Source organism: Hemiscyllium ocellatum, chromosome 42, assembly GCF_020745735.1.
Source record: "Hemiscyllium ocellatum isolate sHemOce1 chromosome 42, sHemOce1.pat.X.cur, whole genome shotgun sequence".
Lineage (NCBI taxonomy): Eukaryota > Metazoa > Chordata > Chondrichthyes > Orectolobiformes > Hemiscylliidae > Hemiscyllium > Hemiscyllium ocellatum.
The window spans coordinates 21,935,214-21,962,128 of record NC_083442.1 but is presented as its reverse complement, the minus strand read 5'-3'; the positions used below and the strand labels follow the sequence as shown (position 1 = coordinate 21,962,128).

General features: G+C 42.1%; 1 protein-coding gene across 5 annotated transcripts in view; it reads right to left on the bottom strand.

Moving 5' to 3' along the window:
* The window catches only part of cd276 (CD276 molecule), a 346,648-nt gene that overhangs the window by 257,557 nt on the left and 62,176 nt on the right, over positions 1 to 26,915 (bottom strand). For all 5 annotated transcript variants that reach the window (XM_060853775.1, XM_060853772.1, XM_060853771.1 and 2 more), the window contains one exon: positions 20,018 to 20,193. In XM_060853775.1, the coding sequence (XP_060709758.1) occupies positions 20,018 to 20,105 (88 nt within the window). In that variant the 5' untranslated portion in view covers positions 20,106 to 20,193. The remainder of the gene's footprint in view (positions 1 to 20,017; positions 20,194 to 26,915) is intronic.

Here is a 26,915-nt window from a genome sequence, read left to right as displayed (position 1 = left end):
CCACAGACCTAGTGACTGTCCTGAGCAATCATGTACTCTCTCAGCCTGACTGCTGTACTGTGCACTTGAGAGACCCAGGGTCGAATTCACCTGAGAGCAAACAAAATGAGCAGCAGCCTAGAGTTTGTGAACTTACCAGCTTGACAGCAACTCCCACATTGCTGCTGCCCAGAAGATTTGGGCTATTATTTTCAACGTGAACAATTTTTCCAGACAATTTGGAAAGCTTGGTGTAGTTAGTGAACGTGGGACATCATAAAGACGAAGCCTCCAGAATCGCTTGTACTCTGACAGCCGGTGAGGGACTGCAATGAGGAATGTAGAAAGTGCTGGGCTTCAGGAGAAAGGGGTTTTAAAAGGAGAGGTGACAGCTTAGTGCTATTATCACTGACCTGTTAATCCTAAGACCCAGGGAATGGTTTGGGGAGCTGGGTTCCAATTGTACCTTGGAAAATGGAACAATTTCAATTCGATACAAATCTGGAATTAAGAGTCTCCTGATGAATCCATTGTCAATTGACAGAAAAATCCATCTTGTTCACTAATATCCTAAACTGCCTACACAAAACTCCAGACCCACAGCAATGTGGTTGACTCTCAATTGCCCTCTGGGCAGTTAGGGAGGGGCAATAAATGCTGGTTTAGCCAGTGGTGCCCTCATTCCCATGACTGATTTGGAAAAAAAAATCATTATTTTGAAAAGTCGGTAACTAACCAGTGAAATCTATCTACAAAGACCATGAATTTTGATCAGAAACTCCATGAAAAGTTTCAGTTCCAAACATTTGTAGCACTTGTTTTTAATCTGAACATTGGATGTTGTCAATAGACACTTAGCCTCCTCTGAGCTTACTTCATCTCACCATATCAGCACAGCTTTCTGTTACTTTCTCCCTCATGTACTTAACTAACTGCCCCTTAATTAAGTCAGCATTATTACACTCAAATGCTCCTCATATTCAATAATACAATCCCTATAGTGCAGAAGCAGTCCATTGAGTCCACACCGACACGCCGAAGAACATCCCACCCAGACCTACACCCCTACCCTATCCCATGGCTCATCCACCTAGCCTACATACCCTGGACACTATGGGGCAATTTAGCATAGCCAATTACCTAACCTAATCTTTGGACTGTGGGTGGAAATCAGAGCACCCGAAGGAAACCTACGCAGACATGAGGAGAACCGACAGCCCCTGTGGGTTGAAACAAACACAGGTCCCTGGCACAGTGAGGTAGCAAGTTCTACAATTTTGATTCCTCTCTAAGTTTCAAGTATTCCTGATTGGTTATAAATCTGACAGAATCATGCATGTTTTGGTCTCCCACACAGGCAAAAAGAAATTATCTACAACTGCTTTGTCAAACTCTTTCACAATTTTAAAGGTCACTTTGTTTTTTTTAAGAGAAAAGATCCCGAATCTTATTTGTCCCTAATGAACTGCTCATTGTTATTTGTTAAACCTAAACCAGCCACATGATCGTAATTAGCACTTCCAACCGACAAACTGGAAGCTAACACTCAACAAACAATAAAAGAATGAAAAATATCTCTGAAGAGATTGTTGAACATACAACTACAAAACAGATTAATTAAAAGAGATTTCAGATTTAATATCTTAGTTTGCCAATTAATACTTTTTCCCCAGCTGCCCATTAATTTTCTTCATGGCTTCGTAATGTCATTTTGATATTTGCACTGTACCTGGAAATCCTGGAACCTCCTTTCTAACAAGCCCTATTCGTGTACGCTGTTCAACATCGGGATAGCCCGCCAAATCAAAGCAGGCACACTGTCACTGGGTTCACAACACAGTGAAAATAAAACATTCAATAATCCTTCCAAACTGGCCAGTTTTTCCTAACCAGATGGTACAAATCACAAATACCAAGTTTACAACTTTAAACAAATATTAACAATTTAATGCAACTGTGGCAGGACACGGATCAGTAACAAGGTAATCTGATTAAATATCTATAATCTACAGCCCAATCTTTCTTGGTCATATCTGCGCACAGACAGAGTTAAGGGATAAACTAAAAAGCAAACAAAAGAAATGCAAACTCCCAGTTCAATAAGTAATTTTCAAAGATGGATGTCAGGCCTTCAGGAAGTCCTTACACAGTGGGTTATTCATAGGTAACTAGAATGGTATAACTTGCAAAGTTGCTGGTCAATGCAAATCTTTTCAGCAGACTTCTCGAAATATTTATTTATGTCTTACAGAGTGGAATTCTTTACCCAGAGCATTCAACAATTCAATAAATGGATAGAAAACTACAGGAAGAGAGTAAAACTAAGCAACAGTTTCAGGAAGCCTCCAAAACCCTCACTGTCTCCTGCTAAAAGCGGAGTTGGAACCAGTTCTCTCTCTACTCTTTTCAACCAACATTCTGTGATTGGCTTGTTAGCGCGCTCCTCCCATGATTGGCCAATTCAAAATCCAATAAGCTGTCACCCCTGAACACAACAACAGCTCAGTGCCAGATTGTCTAGTGTCCTTAGTATCATAATCAATTTGCATCTCCCAACAGCAAACATCTATCTTTGGTCTCTTCTCCATTAAAACAAGTTGCTGTTTAAAGCTTAACTCTCAACCTTGACTCTCAATTCCAAACCCAAAAAAGAGAAAAATATAAATAGAGAAGGTCTCAAAACTACATACAGACTGCAGTTGTTTACAAAGCTCACCAGCACTTACAGTCACAGCAAGAAATCAGGTCCTATGGCCCAAACTGGTCCATACCGACCAAAATGTCCATCCACGCCAACCCCATTTCCTTGCACTTGGCCCATATCCTTCTAAAGCTTTCTGATCCATGTATTTGTCCAAATGCCTTTTAAATGTTATTAATGTACCAGTCTCAACCACTTCCACTGGCAGCTCATTCCATATGCGTACCACCCTCTGTGTAAAAAAAAAAAGTTGCCCCTCAGATTCCCTTTTATTCTTTCCTCTCTAACCTTAAACTGAGGTCCTCAATTGCCCAACCCTGGGAAAAAGACTGAGTGCATTCACCCTATCCATGCCTCTCATGATCTTTATACACTTCTCTGAGATCCCACCTACGTTCTAAAGAAAAAGGTCCTAGCTTGTCTGACCCCCCACCCCACTCAGACACTGGAGTCCTGGCAACATTCTTGTATCACCAGGGAAAGTAAGGATAGTTAATAAATTATGATCTTGCCAGTGATATCCACGTCCCCAGATTGAAGAGATACCTCTTCCCACTTAAGTTTCTTGAGTGTTCAATGCCCAAGTTCAGCTTTCGTGGAAAAGTCCAGTCGACTCGTTTCCTGGCCTCATTTCTGCATTTAAACGACAAAAGAAAATCTGCCCTTGGATATCCAACTTACATGTAACAGGTACCCAAGGGTGCACTCAAATTTCCCATGCATCCATTGTCAAACTCCACTTATTCCTCATTATTAATTCTAATATCAGGGAGACTGTAACCACTCCAATACAGACTTTGTTCTTTTCCGATGTCATACCACTCCCCCCAGACTGATTCTGCAATGTTATCTCACAATCCAAGATCATTTCTCATGACTGTACTGATTCCACTCCTTATTAAAAGAGCCACTGCATCACCACTTCCTTTCTTGCTGTCTTTCCAAAATATCAAAAAAAAATCCACCTCTGCAGCAGCTTTCGGCTCAGTGGTTAGCACTGCTGCCTCACAGCACCAGGGTCCCAGGTTCAATTCCAGTCTCGGGCGACTGTCTGAGTGGAGTTTGCACATTCTCCCCGTGTCTGTATGGGTGTGCTCCGGGTGCTCCGGTTTCCTCCCACAATCACAAAGATGTGCAGGTCAGCTGAATTGGCCATGCTAAATTGCCCATAGTGTTAGGTATGTTAGTCGGGGGAATGGGTCTGGGTGGGTTACTCTTCGGAGGGTTGGTGTGGACTTGTTGGGCCGAAGGGCCTGTTTCCACTGTAGGGGATCTAATCTAATCTTCCCACAATATATTTTAATCTGCCAACGTTCTTGCCCACTCATGTTTCTGGTCCCTATCCCTCTGTAGACTCTGTCATTCCCATTACTTGTCATCTGCAAACGTGGCAACAGTACATTCGCTTTCCTCCTCTAAGTCACTAATATACATTGTAAATAATTGTGGCCCCAGCACTGATCCCTGTGACACTCACAGGGTGTGTACTGCCCTGCCTTTTACATTTTCTCCAGTGATAGTCATTCTATTCATTTCCTGCCCCACACACGCCCTCCTCAACATTTCTCCTTCATTAATTAATACTTTGCGGAATGCTATTCAGACTACTAAGTCTGATGCAAACTCCTCTACCATTTGCCTCCCCTCACTCTCTAAAAAGATTATGATCACTGTAGTCCCTGTCTTCCTTTTATACATGTAAAAAAGCTCTTACTGTTTGTTTTTACATTACTCGCTCTCAGTTTATTTCCTCCATCATTTTTATGTCTTTTTTTTTGTGGGCTTCTTGTCTCATTCCTTTAGTTTACCACAATCTTTGTCATGCCCTATATTTTTCCTTTCAGTTTGATTCTATCCTTAACTTCCCTGGTTAACCGTGATCAGTTGATCGCCTTTCTACAATCCTTCTTCCTCATTGGGACATACAAGCAGAAGGGTTGCAAAGTATTTCGAACACAGCTAGAAATTCAAACACCCACTATTTCTTATTTTCCTGAACCCCCACTCCACTTGTTCCTCTCCCCAGTTTCCAGCCTCTGTTGGTGTACAATATCTTTCATCCATCAAAACCTAATTTGACTGAAAAAGTTGTATTTTCCCCATTCAGTATCATACCAGCCACATAGACCGTGAAACCTATTAGAGCTTTCTGCAGTGACCCTGCTGCTTTTCATCATTAAGATAAGCCCATCTCATCCTTACTCCTCAGTCAATGACCTATTAAAGTTATTTATCTAGACCAAGACAAACAGTTGGCCGTAGAACTGTGGTTAACTGCAGTGGGGAAAAGTAAATAGGCTACTGGTTAGAAAGGTGTTGCTTGTTGCCCTAGTAGTGACCCACTAGAATCTGTGATGGTTCAAATCTGTGGGTTAAATGGTCAACACTAGAACTCGCTACAGTTTACAAAGTGGTAAATATCAATTCTGAAGTCTGAAGCAAGCATCAGTTGATTAAAAATTCCTTCCCCTCCAAAATGGTTGGCTTTGAGTGAACCGAGCCTCATTCTTCCCATCCAGAATGCCATTTTCCCCATTACACCCTTCCAACGAGGAGATAGGACTTCATCTTAATCATTCATCCAAAAATAGTATTCTGCCATTACGTGTAGTCCAAATTGCCTAAAATCGTATCTACTGAAAAATGCTGCAAAGAAATCATGGAGGAACCAAATGGAAACGTGGGCAATAGGGGATACCTCATGGCCAAGATCAGGTCATGGTTCAGATGCAAGTCTTGTAGAATTAGAGGTGTGTAAAGAAATGCCTTTGAAGGAAGACAGCACACTTGCCTTCATTGCTCAGACCTTTGAGTATAGGGGTTTGGACGTCATGTTGCGGTTGTACAGGACATTGGGGAGAGCTTTTCTTCAGTACTATGACCCAGACGGTCATACTGACCAAAATGTCCATCCACGCCAACTCCATTTCCCTGCACTTGGCCCATATCCTTCTAAACCATTCCTATCCATCTATTTGTCCAAATGCCTTTTAAATGTTGTTAATGCACCCGCCTCAACCACTTCCACAGGCAGATTATTCCATAGGTGCACCACCTTCTGTGTAAAAATGGTTGTCCCTCAGGTTCCCCTTTACTCTTTCCCCTCTCACCTTAAACTGATGCCCCCTAGTTCTCGATTTCCCAATGCTGGGAAAAAGACTCAGTGCATTCACCCTATCCATGCCTCTCATGATCGTATACACTTCTAGAAGATTCCCCCTACACTTGAAAGAAAGTTGTCTTGGCTTGTCTAACCTTCCCCTATAACTCAGACACTAGAGCCCTGGCAACATTCTTGTACCTCTAGGGAAATTAAGGACAGGTAGTAAATTACAACCTTGGACAGTTCTGGTTGCCCTGTTTATAGGATGAAGAAGAAGAAACTGGAGAGGGTTCAGAAGAGATTTACCAGGATGTTTCCAGAGCTGAGGGTTTGATTTATAAACATAGGCTGCATAGGATGGGACTTTTCTTTTCACAAGAGTGTAAGAGGTTGAGGGGTGACCTTATTGAGGTTTATAAAACCACGAGGCACATAGATAAGGTGAATAACAAGGGATTTCCCCCCCAGGGATGGGAGAGTTCAAAACTAGGGGGCTTATTCCTAAGGTGAGGGGAGAAAGGTTTTAAAAAGCACACAAGGGACAACTTATTTTGACATGATGTGTGGTTCACGTGTGGAATGAACGGCCAGTGGAAGTGATGGATGCAGATACAGCTACAAAGTTAAAAAGACATCTGTATAAGTTCATGAATAGGAAATGTTTGGAGGGATATGGGCCAAGCACAGGCAGGTGGGTCTGGTTTAGTTTGGGAATATGGTCAGCTTGGACTGTTTGGACCAAAGGAGGAAGTGAGGACTGCAGATTCTGGAGATCAGAGTGCTGGAAAAGTACAGCCAGTCAGGCAGCATCCGAGGAGCTGGAGAGTCAACGTTTCAAGCATAAGCCCTTTGAAGAGCTGCCTGACTGGTTGTGCTTTTCCAGTACCACACACCTTTTTGACTCTGGTTGGACCAAAGGGCCTGTTTCTGTGCTGTCTGACTCTAAGAGGAAGTGAAGAGGGGAATAGTTACAAAACAGGGCGATACACTTATGACCACCAACTCACCAAAGGACTGGGGAGGTAACAGCCATCTTACATATGAATTAGGATCAGGAGTAGGCCATTCAGTCCTTCGAGCCTGCTCCACTATTCAATACTATCATGGCTGACCGGGACATGTTCTGAATTCCACATTTCCATGTGGACCGACAACCCTAAGTTCCCCTGGCTAACAAGGAGCCATCCATCTCTGCTTTAGGTGTATCCAACAACCCTGCCTCTGTCCCTTTCTAAGGCCGAGAGTTCCAAAGTTGTAATAATCTTAGAGAGAAAAACAAAATTCCCCTTATGTCTGTCCTAACTTTAAACCTTATTCTGCACTTGCCCACAAGAGCAAACATCTATTTCCATCCTGTGGAGATCACTCAGTATCATAAAATTCTATAACATCACCCCAACTCGAGTGCAAAACAAGCCCAGCCTGTTGTTCACTCTCAACAACCCGCTCATTCCAAGCTATTGAATCAATCTTCCAGTATCAATCTTCCAGTATCAATCTTCCAGTATCAATCTTCCAGTATCAATCTTCCAGTATCAATCTTCCAGTATCAATCTTCCAGTATCAATCTTCCAGTATCAATCTTGTCCAACCTAAATCTACTAAACCTCCTTCGACCTGCCTCCCAGCCTTTATACTTAATGTCTGGTTATTACTTGCAATGACTGCATCAGATTATTAAACTGTTGCTCTGGTTGCCTTGTTAAATCAGTGTACCAGTCCAGTAATGTCTCTGCTACCCTGGCATGAGTCAGCCAAGACCCTGCAAGAAAGAGAGAGAGAAAGATTCTCCAATTTTTTAAGCCACTTACCTAAAAACAGATCCAGCTGCTCAGCCACCAGGAATCCCCCCACTCCCACAGTCAGTCAGCCATTTTAGGAGGGCTTCAAATCCAACCTGGAGTGCTGTGACCTTCTGCTTCCACTGGGAAGCCACCTCCAGACAACCGGCCTAGTGTCTGTGTGGGAAATTCCCGATATTTGACAAGAAGCCCAAAATGGTCTTTGATTAGCTGTAATTTTCTTTAATGACTCCATGTGGGTTGACCTTCCTATCACTCCTCATCTCGCTTCTTGGGAAGTGACATGTGGTGGGATGCTGCTGGAAAATTTTCACATCGATCACTCACATCTAGCTTCACATGGAGAATGCCTCAGAAGAGCAGGAGAGTCGGCCATTCAGCCCCTCGACTCTGCTCTTTAACACGATCACGGCTGATCTCATTTCGGCCTGAACTCCTTTCTTGTCCACTTCCACAGAAAACCTGGTCAGCCTCTGAGTAAGTTATCAATGGATAACATTTCTGTGCTGCCAAGTCATCAGTTCTAAAAAAACTTAAGAACTAATTTACAAGAGGAGATTCGATCTATAATATAAATCATTCAGGAGGAGGGAGAGTGTAAAGTGATCCTCTCTACAAAATCAATTCCCTGCTTCTTCACAAAGGGCTACAATTAAATCCAACGAAAGACAGTCAACATTTCTCCCTCTGGGTCACTGATGCCTTCAATCCTTCAAATTTGACACGTCTTTAAATAAATTATAGGAATCCACTGATTAACAGCTGTACTGCAGGCCATTAGCTAATAGGAAACACTCCCAGCACCTGCTAAAGTGGGTCATCATGAGGACTACTTTGTAGAAAATTTAATAAAGCAGCTATCGTGACTAAAATATTCTAATTTTAAGCAGCACTGTGGTATGGCTTTGTTGACCGTCGTTATTGCATACCAAGCCGTCACTGGTCATTGATAAAACTGAAACTACTCCCCTGGTGCTACCTGCAGTGTCAGGAGCAACTGGCTGTGTATCCAGAGGCCTGTATGTCAACACAGTTTAACAAAATGCAGCTCAGACCAACAGTAGAAATCCCTGCCAAATCAGACTAAAGCAAAGCTACATGTTGGACAAAACGAGATTTCCATTGCATTTAATGATCTAAAGTCCTGCTGGAGATGACATATTTGATTTCCGTTTCATTAGAACTATTACAAATAGAGATGAATAGAAATAGCTAACACATGGTATCATTAAACATAAACTATTACTGTATGTGACCAGAGAGCATAAAGGTCTCAGTCTCCATCTTACTGGGACCACGTATAGCATGACACCATGGGAAGCATGTGCATTTTGTAACCCAAGTGCTTAGTCCTAGACCAGTCACAGCAGTGCCTGTCACTGCAATACATGTAGATACTAGAAGTTAAGAAATCTGTATCAAATCCTTCAGTGCTGCATTAGCCATGTCTTTCTTATTTTTGTAAGCTTCCATAACATTGGCAATTCATCAGGTACAAATACCCTGCAGAAGGTAATAATAAAATCATCACTGTGTCTACTACAAATCAGGAGGTCAGATCAATTCTGGGTTCATCAGTAGCCATTTGTAAATAAACAACTCCTAGTTATCAGGTGGCAGCAAGTTGCTGCAGATTCTGGAATCTGTACTGAAAACAAAACATGCTGGAGATCACAGCAGATCAGGCAGTATTCCTGGAGAGAGAGCAAGCTAACGTTTCTAGTCTAGATGACTTTTTTTCAGAGGGTAAGGTGGGACAGGTTTGGGTGGGATGCTGTTCAGAAGGTCAGTGTGGACTCGATGGGCCGAATGGAAAAGCTATAAGAGAAAGAACACTGATTATTGCCTGCTGCGTTCCCTCTGTTCAACTCAGAGCCCAGGAAAGCATGAGAACATTCCAATTGCACATCTCCCACAGCAAACAGATTCTGACCTCTAACCACATTCAATTATAGAAATTAGACACAGCAGTTTTAAAAGGAGTAGTTTAGCTGAAACACTGCACTGCCTAAGCAAAGTAATAACTCAGAATGTGTAAGGTAAAACTACATACCACCCATTTTACTGTAAACAAGGACAAAGTGTATGTTGTGTTTAAATTTAGATGCCTTGAATGAATAGTTAGTACTGCTGCCAATACTAAAATATAAAAACTGAAAAAAAACCTCCATCAAATTCCTTGCTCTGCCATTTTTTGAGACAGCTACAATTAGTGTTTTCAAGAAAGTGAAACACAAATCAGACAAAAACTGACACCAAAAGAGGCTGAGAATGGAGCACTAGTAGTAACCAAAATCTTAGTGTAAAGGGGAACAGGCTTTGAGGAGCATCTTAAAAGAAGAGAGAAGGAGAGGAAAATTCCAAGTTAGAACCTAGCCAGCTGAAACCAAGTATATGATGGAACAGATAAGTAGATGGTGGGCAAGCTGCCAGAACTCTGGAACCCCAAAGGTCTCAGAGTTTTGTAGGGCTACAGCAAGTTAGAAAAAGAGAAATAGGAGTAAGACTACGCAGGAGTTTGAGCATGAGATTCTTATACAATTGGTCAATGCCTCCACTTAAAATTAGAGGTGAATTTGTACAAGTGCTGGATCCAATATCATCTTTGGTAGTCACTTTTCTTATTTTACAAGCAGAATGGGAGATCTGTGGTTTACAAGTCCATAGGGAGGTTCAATACCTGAACTGGACTAGCTTTAAAATACTGTGACTACCAGAGAAGACTAGATGCTAGAGATTCTTCAGTGAGTAATTTACCTCCGGTCTCCCAAAACCTGTCCACCATTCAGTCACAAGTCAGGATGAAGGGCTCTGGCCCGAAATGTCGAATTTCCTGTTCCTTGGATGCTGCCTAAAAACCAGCAACACATTTTCAGCACAAGTCAGGAATATAAAGTAATATTCCCCAATTACCTGGATGTATGTAGCTTCAACAACACCCAATTGGTTTGACACCATCCAGGTTAAAGCAACTCATTTGATTGGCATCCATCCACTACCTTCAACCTTCATCCCCTCCCCTGATACACAGTGGCAGCAGCGTGTACATCTACAAGATGCACTGCAGTAACTCATCAATGCTCTTCCAACAGTACCTTGCCAACCCATGATCTTTAACACCTAAAAGGACAAGGGCAACAGATACATGGGAACACCACTACCTGCAAGTTGCTGTCCAACTCATCATCCTGACTTGGAAACATATCACAGTTTCTTTACTGTTCCTGGGTCAGATCCTGGAATTGAAAATGTGTTGCTGGTTAAAGCACAGCAGGTTAGGCTGCATCCAAGGAACAGGAAATTCGACGTTTCGGGCATAAGCCCTTCATCAGGAATCAGGCTGATGAATCAGATCCTGGAATTACCTTCCAATGGCATCGTGGGTGTATCTACCACAAAGGGACTGCAGGATTTCAAGAAGGCAGCTCACCCCCATCTTCTCTTGGACAACTAGGAGTGCACTATTTCTGGGAAAAGTTCTTCCTCACAAGCCAAACCTTGCCATCCAAGGGATTTACGTGGTGAACCTGTTACACTACTCTGTGGCAAATATATGCTTCTTTAGACAAAAAGTTCAAAAGTATGCATTTCACTCAAAGCCCTATACAACCGCAATAAGGCAAACACACTCCAGGAGTACACAAATCCTCCAACAATGAAGGCTAACATGCCTTTTAACTTTCTGCATCCGCATGCTAGCTACCAACATATTTTGGACAAAGACACTCCAATGTCTCTCACCTTGGAAGAAATATTGCACCATTATATTGTGATACCCATGTTTATAAAGTGGCAAACTAAAGTGACAACTCTCAGATGTGGAATGGGTATCAGTAAGACAGCAGAAAATGCCAAGAGACCTGCACCCTCAATTCAACCTTCGACACAGGAATGTAGGGATTTTTGTAGAAAAGGAAAAAGTGAGGGCTGCAGATGCTGGAGATCAGAGTCAAAAAGTATGCTGCTGGAAAAGGACAGCCGGTCAGGCAGCATCCGAGGAGCAGGAGAGTCAACATTGAGCAGAAGGTCTTCATCCAGAAGGGGAAGAGAGACAATAATCTAACTCCTATAAGCAATGATATCAAAGAGCAAAGAATTAAGAACAAATTTGTGACAAGTGACAGCCACAGTTCTCCTGGGACAAGCACAGATTCGTTGCTGAAACACATCAGTTGCAAAGATATTCCAAGAGAGGTATTATCATAATAGAGGTCATTAGGTCATTTGTTGGTAGCTAGCATGCGGATGCAGCGAGCAATCAGGAAATTAAAAGGTTTGTTGGCCTTCATTAAGCGATTGAACTTCTGGTAAGATAGCTCCATGCACCTCTGCCACCAATAATTGCAGTCGGACAGATAGAACCTTGAACACTTAGGCATTTCCCAAGGTTGATTTGTTACTGCTTTTTGCAAACTGAATGATGATGTTCTGGGTTATTTACAAATTATTCAATTCTATTGCTTTTGAAAGAAAATGTAGGAATATACATAATAGAAGCCAGAGTAAGCCATTTGGCCACTTGAGACTGCTGTGCCCTTAAACAGGATCAGGGCAGAACCTATCAAGTCCTCACACATAATCAGAGGATTATATAAGGTGGACAGCGAGAGCTTCTATCGTCAGATGGTGATGGCCAGCACGAGGGGACATAGCTATAAATTGAAGGGTGATAGATATAGGGTAGATGTCGGAGGTAGGCTCTTTATTCAGAGTTGTAAGGGTGTGGAATGCACTGCCTGCAACAGTAGTAGACTCGACAACTTTACAGGCATTTAAATGGTCATTGGATAACCATATGGATGATAATGGAATAGTGTAGGATTGATGGGCTCCAGATTGGTTTCACAGGTCGGTGCAACATCAAGGGATGAAGGGCCTGTACTACGCTGTAACGTTCTATGTTCTATATTTAAATCCATATTCATGTCTACCTCCAATGACCACTGCCTCTCTTATTCTCCACTTCTGACTTAGAAATATTCCACAACTTCATTTTCACCACTCTCTCTAGAGAAGTGAGCCACAGAGACTTCCAATTCTAAGGAAAATAATCTGCCTCACCCCTATCTTAAATGGAAGCACAGTTTTTTTTAAATCTGTGCCCTCCCCCCTCCCCATTTCTGATCCAGACCTTGTTTTAAAAAAAAATCTCAGCATGCAGCCTCTCAAGTTCCCTCAAGGTCTTATTGGTTTCAATTAAATCACCTCCCATTCTTCTAAATTCCAAGTACAGGCCCAATCTGCGCAACCTTTTCTCATTAGGCAAGGGGGTGGAATGTCATGTAGAGGTTGTACAGGACGTTGGTGAGGTCTCTTCTGGAGTACTGTGTGCAGTTCTCATTGCCCTGTTATAGGAAGGATATTATTACGCTGGAAGGGTTCAGAGAAGATTTACCAGGCTGTTGCCAGGATTATATTAGATTAGATTAGATTACTTACAGTGTGGAAACAGGCCCTTCAGCCCAACAAGTCCACACCGACCCACCGAAGCGTAACCCACCCAGACCTATTCCCTACATTTACCCCTGCCCCTAACACTAGGGGCAATTTATCATGGCCAATTCACCTGACCTGCACATTTTTTTTTGGACTGTGGGAGGAAACCGGAGCACCCGGAGGAAACCCACGCAGACACTGTGCAAACTCCACACAGACAGTCGCCTGAGGTGGGAATTGAACCCGGGTCTCTGGCGCTGTGAGGCAACAGTGCTAACTGCTGTGCCACCGTGCCGTCCACTGGAAAGGTTGGGACATTTTTCTCTGGAGCATAGGTAGTTGAGGGGTGACCTTGTTGAGGTTTGTAAAATCTTGAAAGGCAGAGATAAGGTGAATGACCAGAGTCTTTTCCCTAGGGTGGAGGAGGTCAAAGCTAGAGGGCATATTTTTAAGGTGAGAAAGATTTAAAAAGGACATGAAGGGTAACTTTTATACAGAGTATGGTTTGTGTGTGAAGTGAACTGCCAGAGGAAGTGGTGGATGTAGGTACAATTACAACATTGAAAAGACATTTTGATAACTTCATGGATAGGAAAGGTTTATAGAGACATGGGCCAAGCGTAGGCAGGTGGGACTAGTTTAGTTGGGAACATGGTCAACATGGACACATTGGACCGAAGGGTCTGTTTCCGTGCTGCTTGACTCTATAACTGATATCTGGAATTGGCAAGTTAAATAAACCTGAATTAAAAGGCAGGAGAAAATCCAGCCCTGTATTTTTTTTTTGTGTGTGTTGACGCTTTCCCTTTCCTCAGATAAATCAGTGAAGCCATTCATCCCATCGAGTCCGTGCTGGTTCTGTAAAAGACTCATCTAATTAGCTCCATTCCCTATTTTCTCCACAGCCTTGAAAATTTCTCCTTTCCAACTTATTATTCAATTCTCTTTCAGATGTTACAGTTGAATCATGTTCTGCAATCCTCCTGCATATCTCACCAGTTAAAACAGGTTCTCCTCATTTTCAACCCTGGATATCTGCTAATTGTCTTCAATCTGTGTCCTTTAGCTGATCCCCATCGCCACATTTAGAAAGAGCTTCAAACAATGCTATTGAATCCATTGTGGGAAAATCAAGCGAGCGGAATTATTCGAAAATTATTCATCTCCATTTGCTATGAAGCAAGAAGAGAGTAAACTAACTCTAACTAACACTTTTTCTTTTTTAAAAAAAAGCCCAACCTAAGTATACAGAAGAAAATATACCCTTGGCATAAGTACTGTGATTATAGACAACCACCGTAAACATTAATGGGTTTATTTAATTGAGAGTCGCAGAAAAAAAGTTTGACTGATTTATGAGTAATGCCATTGGAATTATAGTCTTCCACTCAGCCTTTACCCTCCATTATGTTTAATTTTATAAACACACGCTATACTTTTAAAAGAAAACTGGAAACATTCTAAAGGTCAGGAAAGCAAAGACACCAGGGATTGAAAGCTGAGAATCAACACTGGTGAGATGTGATAACTGCAGATAGTTCAATCTGATGATTTATAGCAAACTGTAATAACAGCAAAAAGGATTATTTCAAATTTGAAAAACATCACAAAACCATTGAGATTACAGCATCATTCTTACTTTTGGCAGCTGCTGGGCTATGACAAAGGAGGACAGATGAAATTGCTGTCTGATAAATCAGTGAGACCTGCATTATATTATACTTTCCTTCATGTGATGTGAGCATCACTGACTTGACCAGCATTTATTGCTGATTTTCTAATTGCCCTTGTGAAGGTGGCATTGAGCTGTATTTTGAAACTGCTACAGTCCACATACTGTGGGTTGACCCACAATGTCCTTCAGGTGGGAGTTCCAGGATTTTGACCCAGCGGCGGAACAATGGTATATTTCCAAGTCGGGATGATGAATGGCTTGGAGAGGAACTTGCAAGGGGTGGTGTTCCCATGTATCTGCTGCCCTTGTCCTTAATAGCACCTTCCCAATCCATCAGCTCTAGTCTGTCTAGACGACAGTTGTTGTAGGTTTGGAAAATGCCTTTAAAGGGGTACTTGCAAATTGTTTTCAGTTGGAAATGAGCATGCTCCATATTATGTCACACATAAGCACATGCACACAGCTCGACATTTCTGGAACTAGTTACGGGATAGCAAGTGGGACAGTTCACTTTTCCCAAAGCGGAAACATACCTGCTCCAGTAACACACCCAGGATGCCAAACTTGGCCCAAACCCACCTTGTGAGTCTCATCCCACATGGTGAAATGGATGTCCTAAGGGTGTAGTCAACGCTTGATTTTATTGTGTTCAGATTCGGATCTGAACCGGACTCTGCAGCTCTAGTGCCTATTTTTCCCAAAAATCATTTCACAACAGCAAAATATAAACCGAGTAGAATGAGAACATTGGAGTAGGAGTAGGCCATTCAGCCCATCAGGCCTGTTGCAGTATTCAATTAAACAATGGCTGATCATCTACCTGAATGCCATTTTCCTGTACTCTCTCTCTAACCTTTCATGCTATCAGTCTCCAGGGATCGACTGATTTCTTTTGAATGTGTTCAACGATGAAGTTTCCACAGCCTTCTGTGGTGGAGAATTCCAAAAATTCATCACCCTCTCAGTGAAGAAGGTAGTCTTCATCTTATTTTCTAATTGGCTACCCTAATCCTGAGAGTATGCATCCTGGTTCTATGCTCACCAGGGGAAACATCTTATTTAGATCTACTTTGTGATATATAGAAGAGCTTCATAAGTTTCAATGAAATCACCTTTCATTCTTCAAAACTCAAAAGAATACGGACCAGTTTCCTCCATTTTTCCTCATCAGACAAACCCTGCCATCCAAGAGATTAGACTGGTCAACCTCCATTACACTCCTCTGTGGCAAATACATCTATCTATCTTTAGATAGAGGGACCAAAACTATACAGTCCACTCAAAGCTCTATACAACTGCAATGAGGTAACTTTACTCATACCTTCAGTGTTCCTTTGAGCAACTGATAATGATATTGCCAATATTATCAGCCTTCAGTTCAAAATAAGAAAGGTTTCTCAACATCGCAATCTTCAATAGTGTTTGATACGTCAACTTTATGGACCCAATCCCTCTAACACCATCTCACTGTGATTTTCTCCCTTCTCATTAAAAAAAAACTTATCCAGCAAACCTCTCCTTCAATCCCTTGTTTATCTGAATCCTTACCTCTTTCTTTTTGCGAAATTCAGCGGAACTGGCTCAGCATTTATCAGGTCCGATAACAATTCAAGTTGTTATTACAACTTTAGTAGTTGAAAGAAAGATTATCATAAGTTCTTAAACTCTTTTGTAGAGTAATACGACCCAAGACAATGAACTCTTCCCAAAACTGATAATAGGTTGCTACTTCAGTATTAGAAGTGGTTATCTCTCCTGCATTTAAGAGGAATCTCATATATGGAGATTGACCAATAGGAAGTATGAACTTGCAACCGTGTGTAGTGCATAGGTTTTCTACGCAACCCTCCCCAAGTTTGAGAGAAACCAAGAGAACGCTATGGAGCCAGGGCTATCACTGTACACACTGTGCTTACTGAAAGTCTTCTCTCAACAGTATAGCCCTGAAACTCTCTTATAGAGCTGATCGTTGTTTACTAAATCATAGCAGAGAAGAAACATATCAGCAACGACACCTCTCAACTTCAAGTTTCTGAATGCAAACCAACTTTATTCTCTTCGGGGATTTTCAGAAAGAAAATTTGCAATGAACATTCCAATCTAATAAAGCACAAATTATCTTGGCTGCCTCTAAGATTCATGCAATGGATGATAATGAAGCTTTAGAAAATAAGGTTCAGAGGAGGTTTGGACCATTGGTGTCCAGCAAGATACTCAACTTTAAAAACATAGACACAGGAGCATTTTGACTAAGGTTTATACAGCAAGGAAACTGCAATATTGGTTTCCAGAGTGCGCTGTGTATAAACTACATTTGATGTCATAAATGTTAAGAGAAGTCTTTTCCCAAAGAAAAGTGGGCCTACTAATCAAATTGCTGGTTTGTGTAGTGAATATAAATCCATGGAATACTGTCACGAGCGCTGAACTCGGTTGTGATGGGAAGAAAATCATTCCATAGAGGCGATTGGTAAACGGTCAATCGAGAGATGTGAATGGCCTTTGTGATCTCCTGGTTTGGCTTCAAGTGCCCTGAGCGAAGAGAGAGGAATTTTCCAGTTCATAAGCCTTAGACTTACTTCGTCTCCTTTGTCTCCCTCTCCCAGGATCTTTTTTTTATTTAAGGGGTGGTTCAGTGGCTAGCACTGCTGCCTCATGGCGCCAGGGACCCAGGTTCGATTCCACCCGCAGATGACTGCTCATTTGGAGTTTGCACATTCTCCCTGTGCCTGGGGAGGTTTCCACCTGGCGCTCCAGTTTCTTCCCACATTCGAAAGATGTTTGGGTTAGGTGGATTAACATGGGAAATTGCCCAAAGTTTGTAGGGATATGCAGGTTAGTTTTTACATCACATTTCCTACAGTGTGGAAACAGGCCCTTCGGCCCAACAAGTCCACACCAACCCTCTGAACAGTAACCCACCCTTTCACCTACTCGCTCTACTAATGCACCTATCACTATGGGCAATTTAGCACGACCAATTCACCTAACCTGCACATCTTTGGACTATGGGAGGAAACCAGAGCAAACCCACGCAGACACAGGGAGAATGTGTGAACTCCATACAGACAGTCACTCGAGGTTGGCGCTGCGAGGCAACAGTGCTAACCACTGAGCCACTGCGCCGCCCCCGGTTAGTTATGAGAAATGCAGGGATAGAGTTGGGGTGGGTCTGGGTAGGATGCTATATGGAGGGTCAGTGTGGATTTGATGGGCTGAATAGCCTGCTTCTAGGGGTGCTTGGTTTATGATGCACCAGAAATTACAACTGAAAGAGACAGTACAAATGGACAACTTTCCCTTATCAAGATTTTCTAAGGTTCATGAAGGAAGCCACGCCATTAAAAAAAAACCTGTTGGTGAATCTCTACATCAGTTGGGAAATAGGAAGCGTCTAGATAATATACATTAATCTAACTTAATATAATTTTGAAGTATGACTTGCTGGGTCAGATTAACAATGCTGGTGTTTTAACTCCACACAAGACTTTTCACATAACTCCAATCAACATCTCCTTCTGGTCCTAGTTTCCTTATCTGTTTTACTTAGCTTTTTTTTTGAACGTGGTATTGTATGCATCTATAACCACTACATGAATGTACTCATATACCAAGTCTGTGTCAATACATTCAGTGGTTTTTGCTCATATGTTCAAGAGCTTCGCTGACTGGTCCAGTATTTATTGCTTGTTCCTAGTTGGATCTGAAGGTGGTGGTGAGCTGTCTGCTTGAACAACCGTGGCCTGTTTGGTGAGGGTAGACCTACAATGCTGTTAAGGAGTGAATGTCCGGATTTTTGACCCAGCCACAGTGAAGAACGGCTTTATATTTCCAAGTTAGGATGGGAAGTACCTTGCATGTGGAGTTGTTCCCATTTATTTGCTGCCCTTGTCCTTCCAGATGATACTGGTTTTGGAAAGCACTGTCTTCAGGAGTCTTCCTGAAATTCTGCAGTGAACCTTGCAAATGGTACACACTCTTGTTACTGAGTGTCGGTGGTAGAGCTAATGGATGTTTCTGGAATATTGTCAGGCCTGGAACCTTTACAATATCCAACATCTTTCACTATTTCTCTATCATTTGGTGTGAACCAAATTCATATTAATCTTTACATTATTATGCATCAAGTCTTTCTTTATACAAAGGGTCATTAACGTGCTCTGTACAGATAGACAAACCTTTATCCGAAAAGCTCCAAAGTCCAAAGGTTGTTTTTCCTCATTTAACAAGGTTGTTTGGCATGCAAACAGTTAACCCAAGTCGACACCCACTCGATGCGTGTCACTCAGATGCATAGAGGTGTGGTGCAGAACTGGCAAGCCTCAATTATGTTTCAGGGACCGTTTTATTCACAGTAAGTCTATTCTTTGAAAAGGTTTTCTTAAAATTCCACCATCAAACTGACACTTATTCTGAAATTCGAAAAATTCTGAATTCCGAAAACCAGCTGGTCCCAAGCATTTCGAATGAAGGATTGTGTATCTGTAGTATGGTACAGATGCAACAATGTTGAAAAGCGTGGTTACTGGAAAAGCGCAGCAGGCCAGGCAGCATCCGAGCAGCAGGAGAATTGACGTTTCGGGCATAAGCCTTTCTTCAGGAAGAAGGGCTTATGCCCGAAACGTTGATTGTCCTGCTCCTCGGATGCTGCCTGACCTGCTGCGCTTTTCCAGCGCCACACTTTTCAACTCTGGTCTCCAACATCTGCAGTCCTCACTTTCTCCTAACAGATGTAACCAAAAGCAAAGTTTTTGCACTTTTATTTAATGTATATTGCACAGTTTCAGACCGATAGAAACATTTCTAAGGTGTGAGTGATCCACTTTGCCAGGTTACAAGGTCCAACTTTATATCTTTGTCGTTCGGTTGCTCCCACCCAAACTCTCAATGTTCTTGCATTGCATTTACCATTGCTGCATATGGACCCGAGTCCGAGAGTCTGGATCAGTGGTGCTGGAAGAGCACAGCAGTTCAGGCAACATCCAACGAGCAGCGAAATCGGGCAAAAGCCCTTCATCAGGAATAAAGGCAGTGAGCTTGAAGCGTGCAGAGATAAGTTAGAGGAGGGTGGGGGTGGGGAGAGAGTAGCATGGAGTACAATGGGTGAGTGGGGGAGGAGATGAAGGTGATAGGTCAGGGAGGAGAGGGTGGAGTGGATAGGTGGAAAAGGAGATAGGCAGATAGGACAAGTCACGGGGACAGTGCTGAGCTGGAACTCGGGTGAGATGGGGAAAGGGGAAATGAGGAAGCTGTTGAAGTTACAATGGGTGAATGGTCCGTGAGTGTCAACATGCTACTGCAGTGTGAAATTAAGGTCTTACCTCTACAGCTTCCCAGCAGCAAATACATCACGAGGCACACAGACAAGATGGCATTGTACATCTTTGGGTCAAGTGTTCTATCAGGCATAAAAAGCGAGGAAACTGGCTTCAGATTATTCACTTTGTTCAATCACAGTCCTGCAGTCAGGAACCTCTCATAAAGGTCAGCTTCATGCCTGTGGGCAAGACAAATAAACTGATGTTGTAGCAATAATGTCCACATTACAAAGTTGGCAGAATTTAGGCCATGGAAATATTTCACAATAAGATTGACTCTAATTCCTGTATCAGTCACTAAGACCACTGAGCCTATTCCAACTTTCAATAAGATCGTGGCTGATCTGTAACTTAATCCACCTTTTCTTCCTATTCTTTTACCAAACAAAAACTCTTTTCACCTCATGATGGTCTCCATGTTGCACTTGGGTACGGTCCTACAAGGAACAGCCACTCGTGACAATTTGGTCACATGAGGTTGTGCTTCATACAGGAGTTTACAAGCAAGGGTCAAAGTCTCGAGTCCAGTGCTGTACACAGGATAATACTCTGTGCCAGCAGTGGCTGAGATGGTAGAATTCCAGTGTCTAAGTCAGAAGGGGATAATTCCTAGGGCAGAAAGATATGCAAAAAAATGTCTCCGTTAAACCAAAGCCCATCTGCTTTCTCAGGTAAGTATCAAAGATCTCATGGCAAAGAAGAGAATAGAAATTCTCTCTGAGGAAATACTTATTTATTATTCTCAAATATATATATATCCATAAGAAACAGGAATGGGAGTATGTTGTTTAGCCCTCAAGTTTGCTTTGCCATTCAAAGGGATTATCCAATATCCCATCAAAACAAGATCGTTTTATTATGGGCACAGTTATTTGTGTCAGTTAACTCTACACAAATTTGCTTTTTTTTTTAAACCATTCATGGCAAGTGGCCATTGCTGGTTGGGCTAGCATCTATTGCCCATCCCTAATTGCCCAGAATGCTGTCAAGAGTCAACCACATTGCTGTCACATGTAGACGAGGTAAGGATGGCAGTTTCCTTCCCTAAAGGGCATTAGCGAAACAAACATCTTTTTCCCAGCAATCGGCAATGGATTCATGGTTAATATTCGACTCCTAATTCTAGATTTTTAATTGAATTTAAATTCCACTACCTGCTGCGGTAGGATTTGAACCCAGGTCCCCAGGAACAATACCTGGCTCTCTCTGTTAACATTCCAAAATAATACCAACCAGGCCATCGCCTCCCTGGCTGCATTTCATACATTCTAACAACAACCCCACTTCCAAAGTTCTCAACTGGCTTTGGAATCACCTTGGGTTGGGAAGGTGCTATATAAAAGCAAGATTTTCTTTCTTTCTCTGGCTCATAGCAGCCCTGAAGTTGCCATTCCTGATGGTAGCTAATTCAGACAGACACTGAAAACGTGAAACATAGTCCAACACTGAATAGCTCAGAAGTAAGCAAGATGGACATCCCCATTGCTCCTAGTGGGTACATTAACCAAATGGGCACAGCGAATAGGAGAACATCTGGAGACAGTCCATATAAAGATTCCTCATCCATAAGGCAAAGGAAACTCCTTCAAACTCCTGTAAAATATCATAACCTTCCTAGCCTGGCCTCATGGCATCAACTTGATCATTAAACTCAGGCACCGAAGCAGAAAATCCTGCCTTGATGCCTATCGTTCAGAGCCCTACTCACCCATTTCCAGATCCGCTGAATCACAGAATCCCTACACAGTGTAGAAAAAGGCCATTTGGCCCATTGGGTCTGCACTGACCATCCAAAGGGCATCTCATTAATCCGCAGACCCCTACCCTATTTCCATCATCCCACCTTTAGAATGGCCAATCAACCTAGTCTGCATATTCCTGGACACTAAACTACCAAACCTGCACATCTTTGGCCTGTGTGAGGAAACCAGAGCACTCAGAGAAAACTCTCACAGACTCAGGAAGAACAGGTGTACTCCACACAGACAGGCACGCGAGGTTGGAATCGAACCCAGGTCCCTGGTGTTGTGAGGCAGCAGCGCTAACTACTGAGACACCGTGCCACCATTTAAACCTTTCGACGTCAGTGACATATGACAATCCACATTCTGCTAAAAACAGGGAAGAGGGGAGGGGAGAGTTTCCAGCACTGCACCCTCATAGCTGGAGAGAAATGTCGTGCTGGTCAACCAGATGCTCAACAGAAACACATCCCACATCTTGGGAAATGAGCCAGAATTTGAATCGTACGCCATTGATCATCCAGGGTCATTTCTTTATATAACCAGTGCAATACAGATAGGGCTTTGCTTTTATTTATGACCCTATGAAGGCCGGTAATCTGAGCTGAAAGACAGAAATAAATTTATCTGGGATTGCAAAAAGCAAAGGGAACTGAGCAGGTCTGGCCGCATCCAGGGAGTGGGGAAACAATTAACACTGGAACACAGTTAGCTCTTAAAGTCTGACACAATTCTTTTTCTGAATAATAAGATAAGCCTTTGACTTCAAAACAAGCGTGGCAAAGATTTACCTGTTTTATGGGCTCCCTGCATTAAAGACTATCACTTTCTCTTCTGCTTCTAAGCCATAATAGTTTTTCAACTCTGACTGACTGCCTGGAACTTGTTTCAAAGAACACTTGCATTTTCCCAATGGGGCTAACGCACATATTTCAGTGAATAAGCAATGCTTTAAAATCATACAGACCTTGAGCACTTATATCCAAGAGAGTGATGCTGTCTGTAAGTATTTTAACAGTTGGAATTACAAGTGCATGATGTGGTCTTACAGTAGTGAGTTTTTGATATATTTACTAGCATAAGCAGTAACAAATTTCATTTTTAGAATAGGATTGGACAGATGACAAGAACATAAAAATATCATATGGCAATTTGAGAAAGTGAAGGAGAATTCTACTATTTTCCTAAGAATATTAATCTTCATCCACGTCACTAGAACAGATCATCTGTTCATTTAATTTCAGACTGTTTATGGCAGCTTACTGCACGAGAATTGGCTGCTGTATTTCCCTATTTTGCGATGGTGACTACAGTTCAAAAGGTACTCAATTAGCGATGAAATTTGAGACATTCTAAGGTTATGAAAGGCGCTATATAAATGAAAGTGCTTTTCTGTCTCGAGTAGAAACGAAGCCACTGATAAGAAATGGGACAACGAACTGAGAACGATCCTAAAAAAAAATCTTCAGGCATAATGTCATTATCACCTAATGACACCTTAATTAGCTGTGCATTCACAATACTGTTGCTTAGAAATACTACAGAAGGTTATCACATGCTTCCTTTGTGGGACCATCCTTGACTGACAACGCAGAAACTTCCTGTTCACATCAGATAGGAGGGTGGCAAAGAAAATGTATGAGTAATGTCTGGTGAGGACCCAATGGCGATTTCACAAAGCTGCACCCCCTAGACTTGTATAGTACAGCGAGGACAGAATCAAATAAACAGAAAGAAGACAGAAGATACAGTTCAGAGAATAGTTGATTTAAGTTTTATTGTCACATGCACTCAAGTATAGGAGTAGAGTGAAAAGTGTACAATATCACCATATACGGCACCAATACAGGTACCTCGGTGCAAGTACTAACAGAGAAACAAAAATTTCAAAGTAAAGCATTACCATCATTCTTAACATAAGTAGAAAAATCAAGTTAAAAGTTAACATTAGAGTCCTTCCTAGCAATAACTGGAATAAAGATTAGAGCCGTGGAAATCTCACTTTACCATGTAAAGTAGTATTCAGTGTTAACATGCAGTAAACAAAGTTCTGAAGATGCCAAAGTTGGAAGACAACTCTTGACATTGCCTTCTCCTCGACCAATCTATTTTGAATCTGAGCACATGGTGACACAACGGAAGAGCTTCAATCCAGTTTTTGTAGCTGCCTGACTTGAAACCCAAAAGTGGTCAATGTTTGACATACATTCGTCACCCTTGCCCAGAGAGGACACTGGAATGGCAGAAACTGGTCATCTGAAGTTGCTGTGAAACCACATTATTGAAGCAGTTTAGAAGAAACTGTGTTAGAAGACAAGGGACCATTCATTACCAACATTAGATGTAAAATGATATACGTTCGGTCTATTAGCATTTCAGTGAACTGCAGAGAGTGACTGGGTTAATAAAGTTGCAAACATTTTACAAATGTCTACTTATTTGATTTGATCTGATTTATTGTCATCACATGTACCTAAGTCATAGAGATGTACAGCATGGAAACAAGACCCTTTGATCCAACTCACCTATACCGACCAGATGTCCTAAATTAATCTCGTCTCATTTGCCAGCTTTTGGCCCATATCCCTCTAAACCCTTCCTATTCATATACCCATCCAGATGCCTTTTAAATGCTGTAATTGTACCAGCCTCCAACACTTCCTCTGGCAGTTCATTCCATACATGCAACACCCTCTGCATGAAAACACTGTCCCTTAAGTCCCTTTTAAATCTTTCCCCTCTCACCCTAAACCTATGCCCTCTAATTTTCCAGCCCTGGGAAAAGACTTTGTCTATTTACCTTATCCATGCCCATCATGATTTTATAAGGTCATGCCTCAGCCTCTGACACTCCAGGGAAAACAGCCCCAGCCTATTCAGCCTCTCCTTGGAGCTCAAACCTCTCCAACCTTGGCAACATCCATGTAAATCTTTTTTGAGCCCTTTCAAGTTTCATAACATCCTTCCCATAGCAGGGAGGCCAGAATTGAATGCAGTATTCCAAAAGTGGCCTAACCAATGTCCTGTACAGCCACAACATGACCGCCCAACTCAATGCACTGACCAATAAAGGCAAGCATAACATACACCCTCTTCGCCATCCTATCTACCTGCAACTCAACAAGTACAGTGAAAAGTTTTGTTTTGCGAAGAGTACAGGCAGATCAAAGCAAACATCGATATAAAGATCACAGGATGTTTAGACAGAATGAGGCATAGAAGGTTATGGCTACGCAGGTTGTGTACAGAAGGTCAACATTAGCAAGATCAATGTTATGTTAAGTTGGAGAGATCCATTCAGTAGTCTAATAACAGCAGTGAAGAAGCTGTTTTTGAACCTGTTAGTGCATCTATTCAATTTTCTGCCTAACCGAAGAGGTTGGAAGAGAGCATTACAGGGGTGGGAGGGGTCTTTTATGATGTCGGCAGCCTTTCCACAGCAAAAAGAATTGTAACTCGAGTCCAAGGATAGAAGGTAAGCTTCCATGATGGTCTGGGCTGTGCACATGGCCATCTGTGGTTTCTTACAGTACTGGGCAAAGCTGTTGCCGTACCAGGCTGTTAGGCACCTGGACAGAATGGAAAAGTTGGTGAGGGCCCTTTATGGAAATGCCAAATTTCCTGAGCTGCCTGAGGAAGAAGAGGCATTGTTGTGCCTTCTTGACTTGGGAGGTCATGTCCAACAAATGGAATTAATGCTTACATAGTTATTATCAATGAGTGCAGTCTAATCTAGTAGTCTTAAAGCCTCCAAAACTGTAATTATCAAACTAAGACCTAATTCTTATGCTGTTGACCTCAACTGTTATTTTGTTGTTGTTCAACTCAAAGTGAAGGCATTGCTTTCCACAATTCCACTTCAACAACACCAAACTCCTCCATGGAACGAGAGGACCATCAAACCATAGTGAATCAGGACAACTGGGAATACCTGTCAGCAAAGCTGTCCATAATCAATTGTAAGGCTCCAGAAAGCTGGTGATGAGTCACAGTTACCTTCCATATGCACTCCATTCTGCATCACTGTCATAGGAGTGTCATTATTCACAACTTTGTCTGTCATGTTCTTGTCATGGGAAAAAAATGGGTCAAAGTTTGTCTGTCGGTGTGGTCACTGATTTTTCAGAAACCTACCCACTCTTTCCAAAGGTCTTTTATTTGGCTCATGCTTCACATTCCCTACATCATGGGCGCACTGTGGCTCAGTGGTTAGCACTGCTGCCTCACAGCACCAGGGACCCGGATTCGATTCCAGCCTCAGGCAACTGTCTGTGTGGAGTTTGCACATTCTCCCATGTCTGCATGGGTTTCCTCTCACAGTCCAAAAGTGTGCAGGTCAGGTAAATTGGCCATGCTTAAATTGCCCGTGGTGTTAGGTGTAGGGGAATGGGTCTGGTTGGGTTGTTCTTCGGCCCAACAAGTCCACACTGACCCTCCGAAGGGCCTGTTTCCACACTAAGTAATCTAATCTAATCTGCCTTTGTCTGCGATACATTGGACTGTAGCATGCACTGGCCACGACAATCGTCAGAAGTTCAAACGATTTAATTAAGTCAGTCAAGTTGTGTGCATCTGAATTCTTAAATATAGAAATTCTCTCTCAAGATATAAGTCTATATTTTGGAAGTAAATCTAACATTAATAGTTTTCCAGAAAGGAAATGGTAAAAGGAAATGACTTGAAGATATAAAACATCAAGCATTGGTTATAGTGGTCCATAAATAGAGTGGACTTGAAGACTTGAGCAGACAATCTCGATTAAAACTTCATTTCAGTACAAAGGAATGGCAGCAATACCAGAGCATTCAGATAAAACTCTGGTCCCGCTGGCTTATTCATTTCATACATAAAACATCCCATGGCACTGTAGAAAGAGCAAGAAATGTCTTTGATGTCTTGCCAAGAACCTTACTTTAATTGATGCCATCAAGAATTGATCATTTCTCTCACTGACAGACCTCAGGCATACATTGTCCATTAACATTCGTTTGGAGGGAAACAGTGACTGCACTTCGAGAGTAATTAATTGATTGAAAAACACTTCGAGACATCCTGAAGATATTACAATGTTGTAATTAATGCAACGTTTTTCCTCTAATTTAGATTCATAGACTTGCACAGATTTTGCCACTCAGTGGCCCTGCACTTGTAGTTAAACG